The sequence below is a fragment of the Rhinichthys klamathensis genome, unplaced genomic scaffold, assembly GCF_029890125.1.
Source record: "Rhinichthys klamathensis goyatoka isolate OS25496 unplaced genomic scaffold, OSU_Roscu_1.1 h1tg000362l_1, whole genome shotgun sequence".
Taxonomy (NCBI): Eukaryota; Metazoa; Chordata; class Actinopteri; order Cypriniformes; family Leuciscidae; genus Rhinichthys; species Rhinichthys klamathensis.
The window spans coordinates 97,618-123,058 of NW_026606871.1; the positions used below are offsets into that span (position 1 = coordinate 97,618).

The 25,441-nt window shown below is 37.5% G+C and overlaps 2 protein-coding genes across 5 annotated transcripts in view; both read left to right on the forward strand.

Annotated features, from left to right (window-relative positions):
* The window catches only part of csnk1g1 (casein kinase 1, gamma 1), a 56,793-nt gene extending 41,937 nt beyond the window's left edge, over positions 1-14,856 (forward strand). Inside the window, exons 10-14 of one of the 4 annotated variants that reach the window (XM_056233188.1) lie at positions 543-650; positions 5,495-5,605; positions 8,942-9,048; positions 12,929-12,952; positions 14,723-14,856. In XM_056233188.1, the coding sequence (XP_056089163.1) occupies positions 543-650; positions 5,495-5,605; positions 8,942-9,048; positions 12,929-12,952; positions 14,723-14,777 (405 nt within the window). In that variant the 3' untranslated portion in view covers positions 14,778-14,856. The remainder of the gene's footprint in view (positions 1-542; positions 651-5,494; positions 5,606-8,941; positions 9,049-12,928; positions 12,953-14,722) is intronic. The other 3 variants (XM_056233189.1, XM_056233190.1, XM_056233191.1) reach the window with 3 other exon arrangements.
* rps17 (ribosomal protein S17) overlaps positions 1-25,441 on the forward strand; it is a 37,227-nt gene that overhangs the window by 4,925 nt on the left and 6,861 nt on the right. Inside the window, exons 2-3 of the mRNA XM_056233193.1 lie at positions 20,179-20,327; positions 24,123-24,228. Of these exons, the coding sequence (XP_056089168.1) occupies positions 20,179-20,327; positions 24,123-24,228 (255 nt within the window). The remainder of the gene's footprint in view (positions 1-20,178; positions 20,328-24,122; positions 24,229-25,441) is intronic.

The following is a 25,441-nucleotide window of genomic DNA, read 5'->3' on the forward strand; positions in this document are numbered from 1 at the left end:
TATGTCTGTGATTGGCTACAATGATCAACGCTTCAAAAACATGTCTTCACCGAGCGCTTACACAGATACACACAGAAGCGTTTGAAAGCAGGAGTCAATCAACGGATCCCTAGTAGATCCACTGATAGATGCCACTTTCAAACGCTCCTGTGTTTATCTGTGAAGACAACATGTTTTTGAAGCGTTGATCATTGCAGCCAATCACAGACATATGAGCGCGTGAAAGCAATCGTCACATTTTAAAAATTTCAGTACTGACTTGGTAACGAAGTCGGTACTTTTTACAACACTACCTCATAGTGCCTTCAATTGACTGTGATGTTAGCATGTTGCTAAGCTAATAATGCAATGCTGTTAGCATAAAATTACATGACCGTTTTTTTATCAGTATTTTTTCAGCATTGAAGTTATGTACAGTCATAAGTAAAACCTAGCACAGTTTACTCCTCCCTGGAACGTCGCTCCCTATATTCACTGGGACACAGCTAGTTCATCTTTGGCCTTGAAACTGATGTTCTGTGTGTTTTGGCGTGTTTTCTCAGCCCACACCGGTGGGGTCGGTCCACGTGGACTCAGGGGCGTCTGCCGTCACGCGTGAGAGCCACGCACACAGAGACAGACCCTCCCAGCACCAGCCCTTAAGGAATCAGGTAATCTTCCACTGTTCATTGAGGAAACTTAAGATTGGCAAAACGTATCTTTATTACAGAAAGAGAAAATGTACTATGTTCAAGGTTTAGTCCATTTAGAAGGGGTGGATAATATTTCCCCTGAACCAAATTAAGTCTGGGTCATATTTCACCTCAAACTTATTTAGCTTATTTTGGATTGTGATATTTAGTTTGACAGTTAAATTACCCCCACATTCTCATGGCCGTATTGCAAATAAAGACGCAATACCGTTCAAGGTTTGAATGGAAAGTAATGCTTTTATTCAGACACATTCAATTGTTCAAAAGTAACAGTAAACAATTTTACATCATTACAAAAAAAAATCCATTTTAAATGTAAGGCTGTTCTTTTGAACTTTCTTATCAACCGTGATAATGGGAAATGATTTTTGAGCATTAGAAAGTCACACAAACACATGCACACTTTTGTTCCATTATATTACTGACATATTTTCTATGGCCTAACCCAACCCCTTCCCCTAAACCTTCCCATCAAAGACACGTGCAAAACACTAGATTTAAATAAAAACATGTTTTGGCCAATTCATAAAGCCTTTTAACTAGAGAACCAGTCAAATGTCCTTACTAGTCGGTTGTCATAAGTATCCAAACTTGTACACACACACTACAATTTTTATATTGTAATCCAAGTATAATGAGAATCATAGAAATTACCCAAAAATATCTATCCAGCATTACCACCACCACCACCACCACCAAAAAAAAAAAATCATAGTAATGACAATTTGGGGGAGGAAAGGGTGCTTGCTTGACAGACATGTCCCAATGCAAACAAAAAATATTTGGTTTTGGAGTGAAATAATGGCCTAGACATGTTGAGATTTCATGAGATTTTCGAGGGTTTCTGCAGCAACACATGAAGCTTTAAACCAAATCATTGACCCGTCCACTCGGCAGCTGGCTGATACAGCATGCACTGCTTTAGCATATCATGGCTCAGAGTGCATGCTGGGAATTTGCTAAAGAATATTTTTATATCGATTAATTTGCCAGTTTCTGTAAATTGCTTATTGTGCCTCTCTAACATCTGCAAGAGCAAATCAGCTTTGCACATCTCACAAACTTGCCCTGTGTCAAACTCATCTAGCTGAAGCAAACATTTAATTTTGGCTCATATTTGAGGTGCACTCAAATTAGTGCTTACAGTTCAAGGTTGAAAGATTGAAGTCATCCAACAATGATACTTTTCCTATTTGTTCCCTGAAAGTAAAAGTAAAGAGTGTTGTTCGTATGGTTTTGCAGTTACAGGTTGAGGGCGAGTTAATGAATTGATGACTTGTTTTCATTTTTGCCAGAACTCACGTCATATACACTTACCTAAAGGATTATTAGGAACACCATACTAATACTGTGTTTGACCCCATTTCGCCTTCAGAACTGCCTTAATTCTACGTGGCATTGATTCAACAAGATGCTGAAAGCATTCTTTAGAAATGTTGGCCCATATTGATAGGATAGCATCTTGCAGTTGATGGAGATTTGTGGGATGCACATCCAGGGCACGAAGCTCTCGTTCCACCACATCCCAAAGATGCTCTATTGGGATGAGATCTGGTGACTGTGGGGGCCATTTTAGTACAGTGAACTCATTGTCATGTTCAAGAAACCAATTTGAAATGATTCGAGCTTTGTGACATGGTGCATTATCCTGCTGGAAGTAGCCATCAGAGGATGGGTACATGGTGGCCATAAAGGGATGGACATGGTCAGAAACAATGCTCAGGTAGGCCGTGGCATTTAAACGATGCCCAATTGGCACTAAGGGGCCTAAAGTGTGCCAAGAAAACATCCCCCACACCATTACACCACCACCACCAGCCTGCACAGTGGTAACAAGGCATGATGGATCCATGTTCTCATTCCGTTTACGCCAAATTCTGACTCTAACATCTGAATGTCTCAACAGAAATCGAGTCTCTTCAGACCAGGCAACATTTTTCCAGTCTTCAACTGTCCAATTTTGGTGAGCTCTTGCAAATTGTAGCCTCTTTTTCCTATTTGTAGTGGAGATGAGTGGTACCCGGTGGGGTCTTCTGCTGTTGTAGCCCATCCGCCTCAAGGTTGTGTGTGTTGTGGCTTCACAAATGCTTTGCTGCATACCTCGGTTGTGACGAGTGGTTATTTCAGTCAAAGTTGCTCTATCAGCTTGAATCAGTCGGCCCATTCTCCTCTGACCTCTAGCATCAACAAGGCATTTTCGCCCACAGGACTGCCGCATACTGTATGTTTTTCCCTTTTCACACCATTCTTTGTAAACTCTAGAAATGGTTGTGTGTGAAAATCCCAATGACTAAGCAGATTTTGAAATACTCAGACCAGCCCGTCTGGCACCAACAACCATGCCACGCTCAAAATTGCTTAAATCACCTTTCTTTCCCATTCTGACATTCAGTTTGGAGTTCAGGAGATTGTCTTGACCAGGACCACACCCCTAAATGCATTGGAGCAACTGCCATGTGATTGGTTGATTTGATAATTGCATTAATGAGAAATTGAACAGGTGTTCCTAATAATCCTTTAGGTGAGTGTATTTAAGATCTTTCTAGTGATGTGAGTTCACAGTTGGTCTTTATTCTTATGGTTCTTGTGATTGAAGAGGAGTGCAGATATATTTAGAAATGCTTGGCTGAAAGACACAAGCGCCCTGTAAACTCGTCCTCGTCATCAGTTTAATGGAGGTTCTGGTGTTTAACGAGTCAATTTTCATTTCATTTCTTTGTTAAATTTAAACAATGCATTCCTATTGACTTGCCAATAAGATGTAGGTTACAATGGGGCTAAAGGCGCATTTGATTATATTCATTATATTCAGTTTATTAAACTCGCCGTTGCACTTTTCTAAACAGAAATTTGTCTGATTCTTGACGCGATCGAGTTTAGCAACGCAAAGCTTATTCTGCGCTAATCTAATCTTGTTTTTAAAAATGTTATAGTATTTAGCAAATGATAATCAATAAAATTAATGAATATATTTTCTGACAAAGGTCTTGTTAATCATTTTTAGTTTTGTAATTAACTCAACACAATCATTAAATCAATTTTACTATAAATAATTTATAAACGTATGGTATTCGGAGTAAAAAGACACGATAATTAACATGATAAACTTTTCCATCCGTCTGTTGGCACGACATGGTTAGTGTCAGATGGTCAATATCGTTTATGAAGTTGGGTGTCCACCTTCGAGATAATCATATTTATAATGAAACCAGAATTATAATTTATTTATAAAATATCATGTTTATTGTTGTAAAGCTATTTTAAATTATTATTGCATCTCCCTCAAATCTTTCAGAAACTTTCATTTCGTTCATTTCATCAAACTTTGCTGAAGTGATTGTTTTGAACAAGTATTAACTTGAATATTATGCAAAACGTACAACTTTAGCTGAAGTATTTTTTATCAATACTGAGCGTCTTTTGCTTTGCCCCACGCCATGTGGCGTAAAGGCCCCTCTCGCCGCCTCATAAATTATGATTTCTAATCAAAGCAAACCACAACATGTTTCTCCCTCAATGATCAATAAAACATAAATATATTTTCTGCAATATCATATCAATACAAGCTGGGTGACTTGTGTTGCTAAATGGCATGCAGTTCATTTTAAAATATACTGTATGGTGGAGAAAATGTTGTATTTGCGGTTCTACATTTCTAATTTTGCCATGTGCAATAACAGAATAGTGTTGTCTCTGAGGTATTCGTGGTAAATCAAGAGATTAAAACAATAAGACTAGCCGCGTTGAGCTAAATAACAATGATTCGTTTTCGGTCAATAAAAGTATCCAACCAATTCCTCACCTGTCTAATAAAATGCATAGTGTATTAAAGCGTCTTTAGCGTTTCCATGATTGCTATGGATGTAAAACTGGAAATCGAAGGTAGCGCGGATATGACGTCATTGACAGGTGACGCAATGACACGCAATCCCAAATATTTGGGATTATGTAAGTACACAAGTCAACACAAATATATAACATTGTTTCAGTGTTTTTTTAGTTATTTTAATCCAAAAATCTTACATATTGTGCCTTTAACCCTGTTGTACACTGCAGTTTTGGTCATGTGTCCAGAAGCAGTGTTCCAGTTGGACATAGGACTGTTGATTAATTGATATTAATATATATATATATATATATTTCTTTAAATATCTCATTTCAATCCAGGGCACAATAAATCAGGATTTTTCTATTTTATTTATTTATTTTATAACTCTAACTAATCTCCACTTTAACTGAATGTAACTGAAAACGAAATTAATTTAGATCCTACCAATAAATTAAGAAATGCACCAGGGGTTTGTACTGAAGCTGTATAAACTGCACATCACAATTTCAGAAATTGAATTTGGATTTTTGTTTGTCCTTGTGTTGACTCTGTCTCTGTCAATGTCTTGTCTAGTCAAATGGCAGAATATGCCCCATCAGTTTGAATTTGATGTAGCTGTAGATAGTTTGATCTTATGCTGTCAGATATTGCTATCTGATCTCCGTGTTGGATGCCTGATTCGCTACATGTAGTCTCCACTTGGCATTCGGCAGCTTGGAGAACGTTTTTCCCTTCAGTTTCTTCTGTTTTAATGTCTCTGTGTTTATTTTGTGGTGTTTTGCTTCTTGGTTTGATTGGACGATTGCGTCCGCAGTCACTAATGCCATTTCCTGGCTTTGACTGGCTCTTTTTGTTTCTTTGTTGATTTTCCTTTCCTTCATTGTGCTGCATGCCACCTGGCCTCACTCGCCCGCTCTCGCTCACTCACCACACCTCCTCCTGTCCCTGTCCTGCGCCTCCTCCACCCGCGCAGACGGCCATCTCCGACCGCAGAGGAGCATGGGAGGTGCAGCCCAACCGGCAGACAAACTCGTCCTACCTGACCTCTCACCTGGCAGCGGACAGGCACGGGGGCTCAGTGCAGGTACAGCTTCACCCCTCGCTATGTGCGCTCATGTCTGCAGCAGCACCTGCTCTCACACCTGACTACAACAGTTCCTCTATGGGTTACCCTCTTTGGCTGGTCTTGCACTTATTAAAACAACACTGGCTATGTTTACATGCAACCAAATAATCCGTTACTAGCAATCGGATTGAAAAGCCTTTATGTAAACGCCTTAATCGATCCGAATGAAGTTTCGATCATTCCTTTTCTAATCCGATCGAGAGGACATGTATAAACACGCACATTAACCCCAACACACGTTCATGTAAACACTACGTTCAGATTCATCAATTGGAAAGTTGTGCATGTAAACATAGCCAGTGTAGAAATGCTGCGTTTCATTCAAAGTTGGACATTCCTCCTCTCTCTGAATTCCAAACGCGTAATGTTCCAAAGTCCAAGCGTCATCATCACGTGGCATTCTATTGGAATGTTCCAAATGTGGTGTTTTCTTGTTCTATCACTTTTGCAAGTAGGAGGATGTCAATTCCAACTTTCTGAATTGAATTAAACGCAGCATAAGATGTGACGCAGACTATCAGGGAAATATGTTGTTACCTCTGTTGTATTACTTTGGTACAGCTATTATTAGGAAATGCTATTGCCGACTATCTCTATGCAATTTGTCACAATAGAGTGTGGGTTCCGGAAGTAAAAACTCCATTCATTTTCTCCATGGGAAATTGATTTTTTTTATGATAACTTGTAAACCTTTAAAGAAGACAACCATACTATGAGCTACAAGGTTGTAAATCAATGCTGTTTGAAGCCGTCAGCCCACATTATTCTTATTTTTTTTAAATTATCACCGATAACTACATAACCGATGATGCTGTACAGAAAATTCCACCAATCAGAGAAACAAGCAAAATGCACCAAAAGAGCTCTTTAGCTCTGGATCATTTCCATGAAGCACTGCAAATGATCCAATCGAGTCGACCTCCCTGCACTTTCCAAATACATAAGCACATGCATATTTTGCATTGGACTTAAAATATATATGTATTGTATATTTATATATAGATAGTAGGGGTGTAACGATACACGTATTCGTATTGAACCGTTCGGTAAGAGGCACACATTTTTAAACCGAACGGTTCGTTGGACCATTTTTCCTGCCGACCAAAATTTCGTTATTTCAAATGTAGGCGCGTCGCGCGTGGGCAAGCACACTCATAATGAGGAGATGCTGGCGTGACCACAACATTGCCCAACATCAAATGGCAAATGTAAGCGGAACGAAACCACTCGTTATTGTGTGTTTGACGGACCGTTTATCAGTTTGGACCAAAGCAGCGCGAGCCGATCTTGATCATCAGCACTGTCACTACACAGCCAAATCCAGTAAAGAAAACATTTGAGTTCGCCACTGAAGTAATAACATCGCTGCGAGATCTAGTGAGAAACATTCACATTTCTCCGTTATTAACGGATCAAACAGCGCTGAAACCAGGAAGAAACATTGTGCCATGAATGAACTATCCAGTGTCCACAGATCAGCAACATTCACCATGGGTTTACTGTAGTAACACTACTAACTGTAACCATGGATGTTTGGCAGGAATAGTCGGCTATAATGCTTTCAAGTAACATCACGTCGGTTTTATTTTGACATTATGAATACAGTTCCTGCCCTCAAATGTTAATCTGAACTAAAATAAACCTTTGTTTATAACTACTACAATATTACATTTCATTTTGTCCAAGGAGCTGTTTTGTTTTATATGCTCCTAAGAAAAGTCAAGTATAGCTCCATCATTGCTCAAAGTAAAAAAACATCATACTTTATGAAGTTAGTTTTAATAAAATGTAATTAAAAAAAATTAAATCAAGGAAATTTCTCTGGCATTTCTTTCTTTTTGCTGTATCAAAAACGTACCAAACCGTGACACAAGTGTATCGTATCGAACCGAACCGTGAATTTTGTGAACCGTTACACACCTAATAGAGATAGATATAGATATAGTTATAGTTTAGGGTCCAATTCTCACTATTAACTATTACTTTTGCCTCAAACTCATAGTTACTGATTGTTAATAGTTAGTAAGGTAGTTAAGTTTAGGATTAAGGGATGTAGAATATGACATTAATATGCGCTTTATAATTAATTCATTTTATACTAATAAACAGCCAATATCCTAGTAATACGCATCCTAATAAACAACTAGTTAATAGTCAGAATTGGACCCTAAACTAAAGTCTAACCACATTTTTAAGTGAGTAGTTTTATATTTCTCCATCACTTTTAATTCGATTTTGCTGTTAGCGATGCTTCATGTGATTTTCTCTCACTAAAGCCGTTAAGTCTTGTGCAGTCTTGTATTTTTGTCTTATTTTCAGATACTTTTTTGCTTCAAATCAAATTTTGAGGTGTTCTGATTCACGTTGTAGCTCTTTGGCTTGGTTCATGGCTTATAAGGCTTTAACAAAGATTTATTTTTAAAATCCCTATGGGAGGAATGATTGGAAAAGATATTTCCGGAACCAACGCTCCTGAAAAAGTAGCCGGACACCAATGGACTCTATTCAATGCATCTTTATGATTGAAACCGCAACAAATGCGCGGATTCACCATCGTGCGCTGCTTTCTTCACTTTTATACAGTAGAGGCCTCAGAACACTCTTTGAGCTTATTTTGATGGCGTCTTCATTCATTGTATTGTAGGAAATTATATAAAAATATATTGATGACAAAATATCAAAGCAAGTGGTGTTACATATAAGTGATGTAAGTGTACAAATATGTTTTGGGGCCACTGTGTTATTATTACTGTACATTCGTGGATCTGGTCAATTCTAAATGATAGCATGAATATCATAATCTGGCTACTTGAGTACATTTTTATTTGATTGACTGCTGATTGCAAAGTAATTTAAGCAGCATTTAAATATTCCAAGTTAAACTCAATTGACAGTATCTGTCGATTTGGGGGTAAAAAAACCGTCTTTCGCTGTAAAAACACGAGGAAATTATTTACTTGTGAGGAAAACGCACAGCATTACTCTAATGGCCCTATTGATTTTTTCCTTTGTTAAATGCGTTACTGTAAAAATGTATTTACATGTATCTACTATTCTATCTGTATATCTTATAATCTATTATAATCAATAGGTTATATATCTATTGTTATATCTATCTATGTTGTATTTAACCAGGAATATTTGATCAGTTCTCCCATAAGTGAAGTAGTAAATGATTTTCCTCAATTGCTACGTACGAGTAGTTGCACAGATGTAGTCTGAACTGTGTAATTAGAATAACATTATTACACTGAGGCCACAGGATAATTAGATCTTTCTCTTCTAACACCACAGGTGGTGAGCTCGACTAATGGTGAACTGAATGCTGACGACCCGCTGGCGGCCCACTCGAACGCACCAATCACAGCGCAGGCAGAGGTGGAGGTGGTGGATGAGGCCAAGTATGTGCACATGGCTTCTCACAGGTTTCTGTTCTTTGCCTTGTGTCTGATTGACACTAACTGTGTCCTTTAGCACATGATTTCCCCCTTGCCCTCACTGGTCCGTTCCCATCTCTCCCCTGTAGTGCTCTGTGTACCGAAGGTGTGTAAGGGAACGTTATATTGGGTACAATCATCCATTTTTAAATCTTTTTTTTATTTATCTTTTATTAGTACTTTTCAGTTTTGAATTAAATGTGTAGCATGCACCACCGGTCAAAAGTTTGGCATTTATTTTGCATGTTATTGAAAAAAGTCTCTTCTGCTTACCAAGGCTGCATTTATTTGATCAAAAAATACAGTACAAACAGTAATATTGTGATATTATTATTATTATTACAATTTAAAAGAACTGTTTTCTATTTATCTATAAAAAATTATAAATATTTGACACTTATTGGCACCAATTATTAGTTTTTGCTGCTTAATATTATTATTTTTTGTATACGACAATACTTTCATGATTCTTTGATAAATATAAAGTTCAAAAGAACAGCATTTATTTGAAATGGAAACATTTTGTAACAATATAATTGTCTTTACTGTCACTTTTGATCAATTAATGCATTCTGAATAAGTTTTTTATATATATATTTCTTACCCCAAACTTTTTAATACAGTGTCGATCACGTTTTCCCCCCAAATTATTTCAACATTGATAATAATGATAAATGTTTCTTGAGCAGCAAATCAGCATATTAGAATGATTTCTGAAGGATCATGTGACACTGTAGACAAAATCCAGCTTTGATCACAGGAATAAATTACATTTTCAAATATAAACAGTTATTTAGATTTCAATATATGTTTTTACTGTATTTTTAATGAATACATAAAAATGTAGCATTCGTAAGCAGAAGAGACTTCTTTCTAAAACATAATAAAAAATAAATAAAAAATCCAAACTATTGACCGGTAGTGTATATTTTTAACATCAGTGCTTTTCTAGACTCTTAGAAATTGCCCAAAATTGAATTTTATGCATTTCCATAAGAGTGGAAAAGGCAGTGTCCATAATAACTAGTGCGATTACACTCTTTAGTTTCATTTTCTTCTAAAGCACCTGATGTGCATTTGTGTTTGTCATATAAAACACTTATTCTCGTAGTTCTTTGATATCTTAAAGCCCTCTGTCTTTGATTTATTGATGCAAAAGCTTGAAAGTGGCGTAGACAGCAGCAGCGTTTATCAATTACCAGGACGGCACAAACACACAAGGTCGTCATGGTTATTATTACACAGTACTAATGTCACCGGAGGTCTTTCTTCTAGAGACCTCTCTGATCTCTTTCTCTTCTACATTTCCTTGTTTTCTTGAATATAGAAACCTCCTTTGTCATCGTTACGTATCATCATTTAAAGATTGAGCCTGTAATGGTAAAACACTGCCACTTGAACCAAAGCTTGTGCCTCAACGATGTTACATCACATTAAATATAACCTTAATATAAAAAGGAGAATCGTCAACCACGATTCACACAATTGTCCGATGAGAAGAACTTCACACTACTTGGCTTATGGCTAAATGTGTCTGGATACCAGATCATGCATTGTTTAGCATATAAGTAGAGGAGGAAAGGAGACCGTATGGTCTTTTGACGCTCATTCTTTTTATTTATAACGGTGGATGCTTTAAATTTGTTAAACCTTACAACTTTTCCTCTGTAAGAATAGGTACAACAGTTCTTGTTCCTTTTTCGGTTCCAACACAAACGTTAAAATCATTTTAATGAGATGGAAAAATTGGCTTTTGGAGATTCAGTTAGTTATATAGTATTACATCTATAAAAAAATGGTGTTACCATTGGTTGTTACAATTCATGTCACTTGTCACTCCTATAAGCTTTAAAATCTTAAAAGTTTGTAGTCAGAAGTGAGAACACTTTCCCCCTCACCTCGTCTAATCTCTCTATATATAACTGTTGTGATGGATAGATTATCATTACTGAGAGTTTAAAATTAAAAAATGGTGTTATAAACGTATAGCTTTGGTTTAAAGGATTAGTTCACTTTAAAAAAAACTTTTGCTGATAATTTACTCACCCCCATGTCATCCAAGATGTCCATGTCTTTCTTTCTTCAGTCGAAAAGAAATTAAGGTTTTTGATGAAAACATTCCAGGATTTTTCTCCATATAATGCACTTTGCTGGGCACCAAACGGTTCAAGGTCCAAAAGACAGTTTCAGTGCAAACTGTTCAACGGGCTTTAAACGACACCAGACGATGAATAAGGGTCTTATCAAGCGAAACGATCGCTCATTTCAAAAATAAATAACAAAGTTTAAGTTTAATAATGTCAAATGCTCGCCTTGCTCTGTTCTGTGATGCACGTTCGTGACTCTCCTGTTCGAACTCGTTCATCAAAATGAACAAATCTTTTTTCGAGTCATTTGGTTCATTTAACGACCGAAATGAATGAATTGACTCGGAAAAAGATTCGTTCATTTTGATGAACGAGTTCGAACAGGAGAGTCACACAGAACAGAGCAAGGCGAGCATTTGAGCTTATAAAACTTAAACTTTGCTATTTATTTTTGAAATGAGCTTGATAAGACCCTTATTCATCGTCTGGTGTCGTTTAAAGCCCTTTGAACAGTTTGCAGTTTGCACTGAAACGGTCTTTTGGACCTTGGACCGTTTGGTGCCCAGCAAAGTGCATTATATGGAGAAAAATCCTGGAATGTTTTCATCAAAAACCTTAATTTCTTTTCGACTGAAGAAAGAAAGACATGGACATCTTGGATGACATGGGGGTGAGTAAATTATCAGCAAAAGTTTTTTTAAAAGTGAACTAATCCTTTAAGATTGGAGGTGCTGCGTTCGAAGCTGTAAAACGGTCCAAACCTGTTGAATACTGCATTAATGGGTGAATGTCCAGGTCGTAAAATACGAAATATGAATTTATATTTTGCCTATTTAATTACAATTAAACCTATTGCTTAATAAATTGTTTATGTAAGTAGATACATGTATACGTGTATATATATATACCCCATTGACTTCCATAGCATTTGTTTTTCCTACTATGGAAGTCAATGGGGTCCAAAAACTTGTTTGGTTACCAGCATTCTTCAAAATATCTTCCTTTGTGTTCAGCAGAAGAAACAAACTCATACAGGTTTGGAACAACTTGAGGGCGAGTAAATGATGACAATTTTCATTTTGAAGTGAAATATTATTTTAATATGTGGCCTCGTTTAGGAGATGATCAACGATATACGCTTCACCTGTGACTGGTCATTAATGTTTTGGCTCATCATCTGATTTACTAAATGATTTTAAATGTGCTTAAACTCTTCAATATACACAAATCACAAAGTGACCTGGGTTTTGTGGTGTTTCTTGTTGCTATGCTTAGAGACAACTTCTAAACGGCTTAATGATGTATATATATATATATATATATATATATACAAGGCTGTGTGACTACATTGAGTTTTACACATTCACTAGTGGGCTGGTGAGCTGAGGACGACACTACATTTCTCCAATCCCCTTCAGTTCCTATTCTTCTCTTCCCCTTTTTCTCCCATTCTTGTTTTTTTTTCTTTCTGTTGATCATCTGTTTTACAATAAACGGGTATACAGAAAATGCCTATTATGATATTAGTTGATAAAAAAGCAAACTTGAATTGAGTAGATGTTCTAGATCTACATTATCCCCTGAGTCTGTCTCTCAATCTCTTTCTGTGTGTGTGTGTGTGTGTGTGTGTGTGTGTGTGTGTGTGTGTGTGTGTGTGTTTCTTCCTGTTGGTCTGTTGTCGCCGACATTAGGTTTGTCTCATCGTCTCACCTCTGTGTAATAATCTCTGTCTTTTCTCTTTTCACACTCTTCTGTAGCTGCGTGAAAATGCTCAACCTGTGGTGAGTCCCTCTCTCCAGTCCACATCAAACCCAAGGGGAGTGGACCAGCCTAGACTGTGGCCATAGAGATCACACTTACACCAAGATCCACTTACAGTTGTAGGCTAATGTAGCTATTCATGGTCTGTGAGTTTGAAAGGGAAAGAGGGAGATCTGTCCGCTCAAAGTCTGATTTGAGAGGCTGAAATACCCTAAAGTTGATTGGAGGTACGATGAGAAGCCTTTAATAGCCCAACTTCAGCTTATTTACAGGAACTCAATGAGGATGTCGAGGTCTCTACTTAAACGCACATATTCAGTGCCTTACAGAAGTATGCAGACCCTTAACTAAAGCTCAGATCTATACCACAGCATTATGACATGTATCTGAACTGATTGGTTCTGATTATTTTCTTATTTTTTTTGCAATTGCACAGACATTAAGATCTTCCAATTTAATTGGCAGAATGTTGCTTCATATTTTCCCCCCAAATTGTTGTATATCAATTGATAACACTTTATTTTACAGTGTCTGTTACACATGGTACATGTAATTACCATAGTAATAAATGATGCATAATTAGATGCAACTAACCCTACACCAAAACCTAACCCTATAGTAAGTACTGTACATATAGTTAATTATTATTACACAGTAATTAAATGTATAATTAATTAATTTCATGTTATCAAGCCCTTGACATCCTGAAATTCTGAACAGTTTCAGATGACAATTTATTTTCATTTTATGAGTATTTTTAATACAATCTCTTATTTTTACTAATTTACCAACCCTACAATAGCATATTTAATATTTTTTCCAGATATTTTATAACAATAAACAGTGTCGTTTCATTGATCTGATTGGTTGACGCAATCTAACTATTTTAACTCTTAATTCTGATTAATTTTCTGATTTGAACAGCCACATATTTGTTTGAGGGTGATTGACGGCATATGGCTAAAAAATTGTAAATGTTTTTTCCAAACTTAATTTCACATCAACAAAAAGTCCTTGGCATTCTGAAATTATCAGAACAACTATTTTCAGATGACTACAGTTTTATTGATTGTTTATCTGGACATAATAAATGTGGTCATTAGTATGGTCATCATCTACCAGGCAAGCTTAAGTATCCCTATTTTTTAACAAATCCCTAAATAAATAAATTTCTCACTGTTTGTGGACACTACTCGCATTCCCTTCCAAGAAGAAAACTTTTCTTCAACATTACGTTATTAATTGTTCATGACATTATTTTCAAAAATGGTTCGTGCTTTACACTGAACTTACAGTCCCTGTAATAGTTGTGTGTTAGGTCCAGGCAGATTTAGTGAAGGATCTGCATGTGTTCGCAGGGCACTGTACGTCCTCATTAATAACCGCAGTGAAGCGACTCAGCCAGCGCACGCTTGCGTCCTCTACAAACATGTTTAGTGAAGTCTCGCACTTTTCAATGTGTCAGTCTGGAGCTGTCCTCTTCCACTGCATGTGCCTTGTGTCCCCCAAACCCATTCTGTCGTGTTGTTGCCGTTTAACTTTCTGTCATCGATGCTTTTAACGAACCGTAAATGTCATTTAAGTTTCCTTTTTATTAACTTTGACCAGTTGTCGTTCATACGCAGCGTTTAGGTTGGTACGGATATACTAATGCACTGTTTTGATCAGCGCTGACGATATGTAGCATAACCCACAAATCTGCTTGATGTTTATGTAGATAGAGGTTGGAAAAATCAGCCAATCGTCCGGCAACACTGACGTTTACATGTTTGTTTGCTTTTCTTTCGCAGGTGCTGCTGTTTCTTCAAGAGGAAGAGGAAGAAGAACACGCCACGGCACAAATGAACCTCCGGCCTCACGGCGCAGTCTGTTCCTTTGGTTGTTTTTAGAGCGTTCAAATAAAGAAATTTTACAAGACGACAACAGCCGAGCCCTCCAAACGCGATGGGGAGCGATGTGTGAAAACCAAGAGGCATGCACACGTTGTCTCTGTGGGGATTGTCTTAGTTTTGTTTTTTTTGTTTCTTCCACTCCGTCTTGATTTAGGCAGCGACGGGCCTCGTCCTCGGACTGTCTCTGGGATCGTCACACAAAGCTAAGGATCTAAAGCACTGGAACAGCACTGCACTTCATTTGCTGTTTAGCTTTTTTGTTTTCTCGTTCTCCTCGTCGGTGGACGTTCATCTCTGAATGTGTCTCTTCCGCTCCACGACCGGTGCGATTATACAGGGAGAGAGACAAATTCGCCCAACGCTGGACCTTTTTTCATCCCTCTTAGCACCTCGAGACGAGACGGTGGCTTTTTAATTTCAACTTAACCCTCTTTAAATGTTCGTTTGTGTATTTCGGTGGCTGATTGTTGGTTCTCGCGCTGCCAGAAAGTGGTCGAAGCCTTAGAATATGCCTAGCGGATTTCTTCGTCGCATCTATCGGATTGAAGCGCAAAACAAATAACTGTTGTAATGATGCTAGCCGGCCTTTACACCTAAAACTTTGTGAAAGTGTGACGTAAGCAGCTGTTTCCAGTGGCGCTCGTCGTTCCACTGACTAGTATTTAAGCTGCTTGTTCTAAAGCACTCGTCCCACTTCAACCCACCAGCCAGTCATGCTGCTTTCCTCTCCTCTTACTACGATATCTTGTCGCTTTGACGTACAGCTGGCTGCTTTTCTATTGGCTGAGGTGGCCGGTAAGACTTTCCCTCTGCGCTTTTGTATCTTTCTGTCCATATAGTCACTTATTATTCCCTCGACCAGTTCCCGATCGATGTTTTCTTTTTGTAATGCCTGGAGAAAAAAACAAAACAAACTGCTAATTATTCAACCATGTGCCAGAGTGGCAAAGAAAGCCTCAACGTGTTCATAGTAAGCCGTAAATAATGCGATTTAAAGGCCGTTTGTTTCCTTTTTAGTAGGCGTAACCTGGGAGGATGCAGAATTACACTGCAAGACATCTCGATTTAATGCCTTAACACTGTTCGGCAGGGACGTGATAACTCCTCCCATTCCTTCATACTGACCTGAAACGCGTCTCATTCCCTTGCTGGAGAGGGCGTTCGAGCCAACAAAGCGAATTATGTGGCAGAAAACGTCAGCAAAAGTGGCCCGTTTGTAAATTCTGACTGGTTTGTTATAGTGGCCATACGCGATTTGAGACGGGGCAGCCCTTGACCTCTTGCATGGATGAGGCGGTCCTTTCCCAAACGCAATCCTTAAGACAGGAATTACGTCAAATTGGGTTATATGTGAAATGATTACTGTAGTTCTGTCGTCGTCGTCGTCTTTTTTTTTTTTTTTTACTCTTCGGAAAATCGCTAATCTCAGTCGTGATGTTGCCTTGCTCATTTTATTGTTTTTTTTGGGGGGGGGGGGGGGGGGGTTCACCTATTCACAGCATTAAATCCGTGTTTTTTTATTTTCGTGATCTTTCTAATGTATAGTAAATGTGAATTAATGTAAGATAAATTATATACAGTAACTATTATTTTATTTTGATCACCGTACAAAAAAAGTTGAGAGAGAAGCCATAGGAGTGTGTGACTGCACTAGAGTTTCGGCTGGGCCCTTGTTTACTGAATCCTACTGACCTCTGAACTCATCTTTCATAAGGAACGGGGGTAAACTGGGCCGTTTGACGAATCTACCGTGCCCGTTTTGTGTTTTGGGAATCCTTCTCGGGGGGCCTACGGGTTGCTTTGAATGCCGTGGATCGATAGATAGGACTGCGTTGGACCAAATAGATCCGCAAATGGCCACCGATTCTTTATTAGCATGTTTCCACCGCTCAACTCATCTGTTATCCAGCCATGTAAATAGTCTCACTTGACCCATTCACTTTCAGGAACGATTTCCACGATCAAGCAAACGGGAGTTGTGTTCATATATGCCGGTTGTAGGGACTAACGCGTATGTGTTTCCGATGTGACGGTTATTTAATAAGATTTTCCTTGTGCTTATCCACTGTGATGCGAGTCACTCTGGGTCTAAATTATTCTGTGAAAAGTACTTGAATGATAATGTTGGAAATCCGCGTCGGGGCGTGACTTTTTATTTAACGTTCTTCTCTTAACGATATGTATTACGTGCCTCGCTAGAGTTGGAAAATGATTTAGTATTTCTGGATGTGCACTGCTTGCTATCGCCAGGTGCGTCTGGCTCGAAGAAGTATGTTTTTTTGTTTTTTTTTGCAGGATTAACTCCTTTAACCCCTTAATTGACGTCCAAAGGCCTTGGCTTGTTACAAGCCACTCCGGAATCGTTTCGTGGATATAAGGGGAATGTTAAATTGTTGGATTTATGGATAAGGAAGCTAGTCCTGCATGTCCAGATGTGCAGACTGGATGGATTTTTTTTTTTTTTTTAGATTTTTTTTTTTTTTTTTAAGGCACCATCTGCTGGTTAAAAGACACTACATTAGACACTGAAATCATACTCTGATATGCTATTTGAAGTAGAGCTGACGTTATTCCTCGTTACTGGAATCTTGGTTAATGCGATCTTAATGACTACTGGCTCTCGTCGACTGCAAGGTGATGATGATTATTCCAAACCATCTTTAATTTTCTCTTTTTATTGTTTTAGGATATGTTCTTGTACCGTAATAAAGATGGTATCCTGGCATTCTGAGGTTTAAATACACAATTATTCTATGAGGAAGAGGCGTTTGTGTACCATTCCCATTCATTCCCTTTTGCTTTTGGTCACTGTAACGTGCTGCAGATGCACATGCAGAGAGGTAAACAAGAGATATTCTCCGAAGTTAGTGACATTAATGCAGATTTTATGTGCATGGCTTTTGATTCCCGAAAGCAATGGAAACTACTTGTGTAAAATGGGGCACTGAAGAACATAGTGGGCATGAAGTTGATACACTGTTATTCTGTGGCTGCATAATGCCTTAAACATGCTACTGTCTGTGCGCTTGGGTTCAAACATTGTGTGTCTGCTACAGTCATATCTCTCTCTCTCTCTCTCTCTCTCTCTCTCTGGAAAATGTAATCATTCCCGTCGCAAGATTTTAGTTAATGTGGGAACCTGTTGGATTACTGTTTTTTTTTTTTTTTTAAGGACCACTCATTTTTAATGACCTCAGAATGATTATATTACAGGAGTCTGGTAGGAAAGCACTGCAATATTTGACTTCTCTTTTTCACGTTTTTTTTTTTTCTTTGTTTTTGTAGTGTTTCTTTCGGTAAGGATGTTTCTGTACTTCAAACATTAAAAACTAAATTGTACAGTACTGCAAGAGTCATTCTCTTGTTCGGGTCATACTTACAAAGATACTTTAAATTTCATTGTATTATGAATTTATTGTGTTGAAATATGAATGTTACTTAAATGTACTTCGATGATTTTACTTTCTCAAGGGCTTCAACTGTGATGGACCCGTTTTGTCTCTCTCTCTCTCTCTCTCTCTCTCTCTCTCTCTCTCTCTCAAAAAATATATTTTGTTTTTAAGTTGCAGAAAGATTAAGGTCTTAATCTTATTTAAAATGCCTATTTTCCTGAGGAGTCGTATAAAATTCCATACTTAACCTTTCAAATTAAATTTTTATTCCCTCCACTCTTAAAGGGAAACTCAAGTTTGCACCCTTTTTTATGTAAAATAAAAGAAAATGTCTCTTAACCTCTGAGTGAGTCTGTCTATCTTTTCTAGAGCTACTTTTTGTCTTAACTGAAGAGTTCACACACAAAAAAATAGCATTACAGCTTTATTAGAGTGCCACCAGTTTATTACCATTCATAAGAATTACAATTACAGCTACAAAAAATATACTGCATATAAGTACCGGTAGCTATATAATTGTTCTTTTTTATAAAATAGTTACGTGCTTCAATTGTAGGAAATGTTTGTCAGAATATTTTTTTTATATATATATGTCTGCCAGTGCTTTAATTTTGTTAGTGTTTGTAGTACGAGGACGCAACTCATTCATTTTGGGCTACTTTTAGTAATTTGTATCCTATCTACTTAGACACGGTTTATAAAATATTGCTCCCAATATTGCAAAATAAATGTAGGCCTACCCTTCTAACAAAAGTGAAGGGATGTTGGCTTATAAAATTGTGTATGTATATATATATATATATATATATATATATATATATATACACGCATATATAATGTATAAATTGAATACATATATATACACACACACACATTTGGTAGTTGTTTCCTTATGTCAAATTTTTATGTTTAAGTGAGTTTGTTGTATTTTTTTTATCTTCGTTTTGTTAAAAAATATGTTCAAGTTATTAATAAAACTGCCGTTTTTATGTCTGCCATTAATTTGAAGCAGGTGATGGCTCTTATCCAGAGACTTTTATGTCACTTCCGGAAGAGTGTTATAAACTTCCGGTTCGGTCGATCTTCATCCTTTTCCTCTCTAGACCGTGTGAATATGGTGTGTATGTTTCACGGGGAATCCTTATCAATCCGCACAAATCCGTTTTTTTAACAACTCTCACTGCATTTTAAAGCACCGAAATGTTTTGTTAATGTTGTTACGATTCGTATGTACTGAGTATTTTGACTTTCTGCATTTGCTTTATGTAGGATTTTGAATGTAAAAAAACAGCGTCATCTCCCGCTTCACCGTTTTTGAATTTCAGACGTTAAAGTCTGCAAGCGAGAGCTAGACAGTATTATGTTGGATTTAATTGATCTATTGTGGTAATATAAACGTATGTGATGCTTTTAAACTGCGTGTTTATGGGTAAATGGGGGAAAACCCTGTTAAAATCATAACGGGTATTGACGTTAGCAGTGTTGCTAGTTTTTGTGAGCTAAAGGGATGACGTTAATTCTGTAATTTAATCACTATTGTTTCAAACCTGTATGAATGTGTTCTGTTGAACAAAAGATTTTTTTTAACCAAACAATTGTGGGGCTCCATTGACTTCCATAGTATTTTTTTTTTCATACTATGGAGGCCAATGGGGACCAGCAATTGTTTTGTGACCGATTTTTTTTTATTTTTGGTGAAATATCCCTTTAAATGTTATTAATTAATGTGATTACAGATGTTTTTGCAATATACACTGCATCAACAATCTCAATATTTACACAAGGCGAAAATATCATATTTTAACATTGAAACAAGTGGTTTCTTTAAAGCTGCTTTAAAACATGTATTGTGAATATAAACTTGGAGTGAAATTGAATTGAAAGTACAAAAGTGTACCATGTGACTCTGACTGACCCTAGAGTGTGTGTGTGTGTGTGTGTGTGTGTGTGTGTTAACAGGGGCGCGTCAGGACCAAGACAGTGAAGAAGGCCGCTCGGGTCGTGATCGAGAAGTACTACACCCGACTGGGCAATGACTTCCACATCAACAAGAGAGTGTGTGAGGAGATCGCCATCATCCCCAGCAAACCTCTGCGCAACAAGATCGCAGGGTGAGTAAAGTCCAGCACTGCAGATGGACGGACACTGACAACATGGTATCAATGCTTATCATGGTAATATAGTGAGATTCTTTAAATGATCTCGGATTGCCAGGGAAAAGCCCATGGTAGATGAATATGGTAGTCGGGGATCAATGATAAGCGTTTTAAAATCTTCCCCCCAAAAAAAGGGTTTGTTGGTGAGCAGCTTGGATTTGTCCATAAGAAATCTATAAAGTAAACATAGTCAAATACATGATGTCCTAAAATAATATCCTTAAAGTATGGTTACATTTTGCAGGTTGTTATTAATAAATGTGCCAATAGTTTTTCCAAAGTGGTTCAGTGGCCTAAAGCAGGGGTTCTCAAACATTTTGGAGCCAGGGACCCCTTACAGGGGAAAAACATTTCCAAGGACCCCCTCATATTTATAACAGTGACTGAGCCTAAAGTTAATGTGGGAGCGGTTAATGAAATACTTTGACACAAATAGTCTCGACCCAGGGTCATATGCAGGGTTTTCTAAATAGCATACTGAGGTCCCAAAAGTGATCTTGCTAGGGGGGTTCGGGGGCATGCCCCCCCGAGGAATTTTAGATTTTCTTGATCTACACGTGCATTTTAAGGTGTTTTTAAAGGGTCATGAAACCCTAAACCAAATTTTCTGAGATTTTAACAGAGGTATGTGTGTTGAACAACATTGAAGACAATGTTAGCATCTGTTAGATTTAATAGTAGGGCGAAAATGGTTAAATTTTAGTTTTTTCCAGCTATTTTCGTCTTCCGGGTTTAAAATCTTCATCGCAGGCTGTGACGTGGCAGTGCACAGTGTAGTGCGTTGATGACTCATCGGTCTCTCATAATTATTAATGAGACTGAGTTTTTATATCCTATGAGAAGACACGGTCTCTTAATTATTCATGACACCACGTGGATCTTTCCACAGACATGTCAAACTGTGATATCGCGTAGTAAAGGAGAGAGACAATCATGGGACGCAAGTGCCGCAAACATTTTACCCGAGAGAGCTTCGAGAATTGGAGAATGGTGGACTTCGGCCTTGTCGATGACCAATGCAAGTTACGTCTTGCGAGTAATGCGGTACCAAGTCCTGAGGACTTTTCTATCCCTTCAGAGTGTGTCTAAAATGTAACCCTGGTCATTTTACTTGCCTTTTGTTAAATAAGCGGTCGTTATGAACATTTTAGATATTTAGATAATATATCAATTGTATGCTTAATGCGGGAGACTTGTGAATGTGTAGTGTTGACGTGCGGGCCGGGCGACACCGTGTTGTGTGTGTGTGTACGTGCAGGCAGGCGAGCCTGCGAAATGATTCGGGGTCAGAGAGAGAAGCGGTAGGATGTGTGTTTGGATGAACGACTGAAAACTCTGAGATTATTGTTCATTATTGATCGTACATTGTACAGAGGTCAAAATTATTGTACAAATACGATAATTATCGTACATCTGGCAACACTGCTGGCTGATGACAGTTCCCCCTCTCCCCTGCCGTGCCACACCCACTCCCTCCCTTCTTCTCACAGCCATCCACGCCCATTTAAGTTGCATTTTTCAAAAAGATTATGAGCTAGACTTGAGCTGATAGAGGGGGGTTTCATGACCCTTTAAGGCCAAAAATTTTACTTTTTTCTTGATACCCAGAAAGAATGGAAGTGCAATGTGACAACATGTCCCATAGGTGGGGCACATTGTAACATGACCATATGACAGATTAAAATGTTATCTGATCTAATCAAACAAATATACAAGACAAACAAAACAGCTATACAACATAGTTCAAAACATATTCATTGTAACGCAGTGTGACAACATGACCCACTTGCACAACTGGGATTTACGTTGTGCCCTGCTATTCCCTATATTTCCTTTCCCGGTTGATACTTTGCAAACTGATTGTTTCTGTCGTTCGTTTAAAACTTCTATCTAAAACAGCTGTTTAGTTTAGCGATTTACATCTTATCTCGCACTTTATGACCGAATAACTGAAGCGTCATGCGGAAATTCGCGCTCGGCTTGCAGCTTCTGTGAACATAAACCCGCCTACTTTGATTTAATCTCCGACTCAAACATTTTGACATTGACGAGCGCTGTTAGTCTGCTGAAACCGCTCAGATGAGAAGGTCAGTTATCATCGCGATGTTTAATATCCTTGCAGCACCAAATTAGAGTTAATATTAGGTAATTATTTCACAACTTTCATTATACACATAGAAAAATTACAGAGGCCCGGACCTCAGGGACCTCAATTGTGGGTATACGACCCTGTCCCTATGCACAAATTTATAATTTACTATATTTTCCAGAAAATAAATTGCACCTGAGTGTGTAATACTTTGTTGCGTTCTTGAGGCGTAGTAGGCCTACTTCCCCTCACTCCACAGCAAATCCTTAAATTAATGGTATTCAGAACAAAACGAGAATGAAAAATAATACTATTAATAGATAATAATACAAATAATAATAATAATAGTATACAGACAACATTTATTTAAAACATCAAGTCTAAACGAATTAAGTTGAATCGAAACTGAAACTGCAGACGTTGGGCTCCTGCATCTCTCATTCGGTCCAAAGTTTCCATATTTGCGATGTAGCCTAACATTTGGATGCTTAACTATTTATGTAAAGAAAGCTTCATGCTTCAGTCCCAATATAGGCCTACAAGTATCAGCATCTTCACATTTGGAGAAATGAGATTGGAACAACAGCAAGTCGACAGTATATGATTGACCGTCACTGCCTTCATAGTGTACAACAGACAAATTAAATTAAGCAGAACTTTTTATAAGTTCGGTGAGTATTTTATTTTGATAATGAACAGGTTTTGATGTCAAATTAGCAGTGCTAGAACTGACATATTGTGCGCGCACACGAGACGCCGGCGCGAACACTTGGATTTTTCCTCAGCAGTGGAAACAAAGGAATACTCTTATTTATGGTCATACAGATAAGAGTACATCATTCAAAACGGCAAAGTGTCTATTTTTTATTTGTGTATACATTAAAAATGACTACAAAATGTCATGCCTTTTAAAAATAAAGAACACAACAGGATGCGCGTTCTGCCGTCTCTGTCTCCTTTCTGGCGCACGTGCCCAAAAATCGACCAAAACACAGCGAATACTTGACGCACAGACATAAGAAATATAGATAGATTATCTATCTATAGAAACCTTTAAGAGCCTACTTTTTTATTATTTGACATTTAATGCATTATATAAGTCACTTTGGAATAAATAGCAAGTTTTCAGATGCTAAAGAAAAAATGACTTATAGTCGGGAAAAACGGTAGGCTGTTATAAATTATTTCGCGGACCCCCTGGCTATAGTTCACGGACCACCAGGGGTCCGCGGACCCCACTTTGAGAACCACTGGCCTAAAGTGTCTGAGTTTTGCAAAATCTTGATTGATGTCAATTCTGATGTCAATTCTGATATTGATTGATGTCATGTAAAGATAATTAAAAATAATTTCAAGCCCTCTTCTGTGCCATTTGTCTTCAGCATAACTTAACGGTGTGAGTTATTATAAAACCAATAAAATAGCTTAAATAATTGTAATATTAATTTGCAATAAGTACAGAAAATGTTTGATGTAAAGCACATGTATAATGTAGGCCTATGAGGATGGATGGATGGAAATTGACATAGACATGTATTTCTCATACTATTTTAGCAAGATATCTATACAATATTTCTATATAATATCTTATAATGGATATCTTGCTGTAAAATACAGACATGAGACGGCCGAAACGAAGCCTTATCTTGTTGATTCTGCAGGTATGTGACCCACCTGATGAAGCGCATCCAGAGGGGTCCCGTCAGGGGCATCTCCATCAAACTGCAGGAGGAGGAGCGAGAGAGACGGGATAACTACGTCCCAGAGGTCAGTGACGGTCCATCCTTTAAAGATCGCAGTCTCCATTAAACACCCGCGTGATCTTATTCCTAAATAACAGTGATCCTGCTCTCTATTAAACCTTTAATAGCAAACATTCAGATCTTTGTTCTGGGCCAGAGAGAGCAGTTGTCATGTATAGATATGAAACGGATTCACTAGCTGTCTTTTCAAACACACAGTATCACTATTATTTCTGTCTTACAATCATTCAAATCATTACAGAAGAACTGGGATAAATGTATATAGTTCAGATATAAACACTGATGTCTACAGTAGCGATCAAAATAGAGTAAATCACCTTTTGAAAGTGACTTGAAGCTTTAAATAAAGATTCAATCCAGTGAATTCCTCAGGTTCTTCCTCGAAGAGCTGTTGTGTTCCTATAAACTGTTAACCCTTTATTTCAGGGTGGCCGCGGGTCCTTAAAAAGTCTTAATGTCTTAAAGTTTTCCTAATAAAAGGCCTTAAGTCTTAAAATGTCTTAAATACAGTTTTCCTAATAAAAGGCCTTAAGTCTTAAAATGTCTTAAATAAAGTTTTCCTAATAAAAGGCCTTAAGTCTTAAAATGTCTTAAATAAAGTTTTCCTAATAAAAGGCCTTAAGTCTTAAAATGTCTTAACCCCTTAAGTGTCACGGGCCCACCGGTGGGCCCAAATCCTTTACATTTTTAAAACCGTAATATCCTATACTAAACCTAAACTAATCTTGACAAACTATATATCATTTGAAAGCTTACAATCTCTAGTTTCGATATTTGGTGATTGATTTTCAAAATAAATTACAGAGGAGCCGTAATTTATCAATTTGCAACAATAATATTTTCATACTCTTAGACCTTTATTTTGAAATAGTGATGAACATGAAAAATCATGAAAGAAGGGTAGAAACCTCAGTTTGTTTTCATTCCAAGAGTTCAAAAGATAGCATCCATTCAATTATAAAAAAAAAAAAAAGGTCTGAATTTTTTTTTTTATATAAAGAAAAAAATTATATGATGTGGCAGGAAGCTAAAACGCACATGCATGTTCTTTTTATGTTTCTTAGAGGTTGAAATCATATCAAAATCTGCCAAACTTCTCATATTACTTCTGAATAGGATGTCTACTTCATAAATTGTATGAAAATTGTGGAAATAATGGTTAATATCACTCAAAACACATATGGAAATGGAGGCGCCCTTATATGGGCAGTAATGGA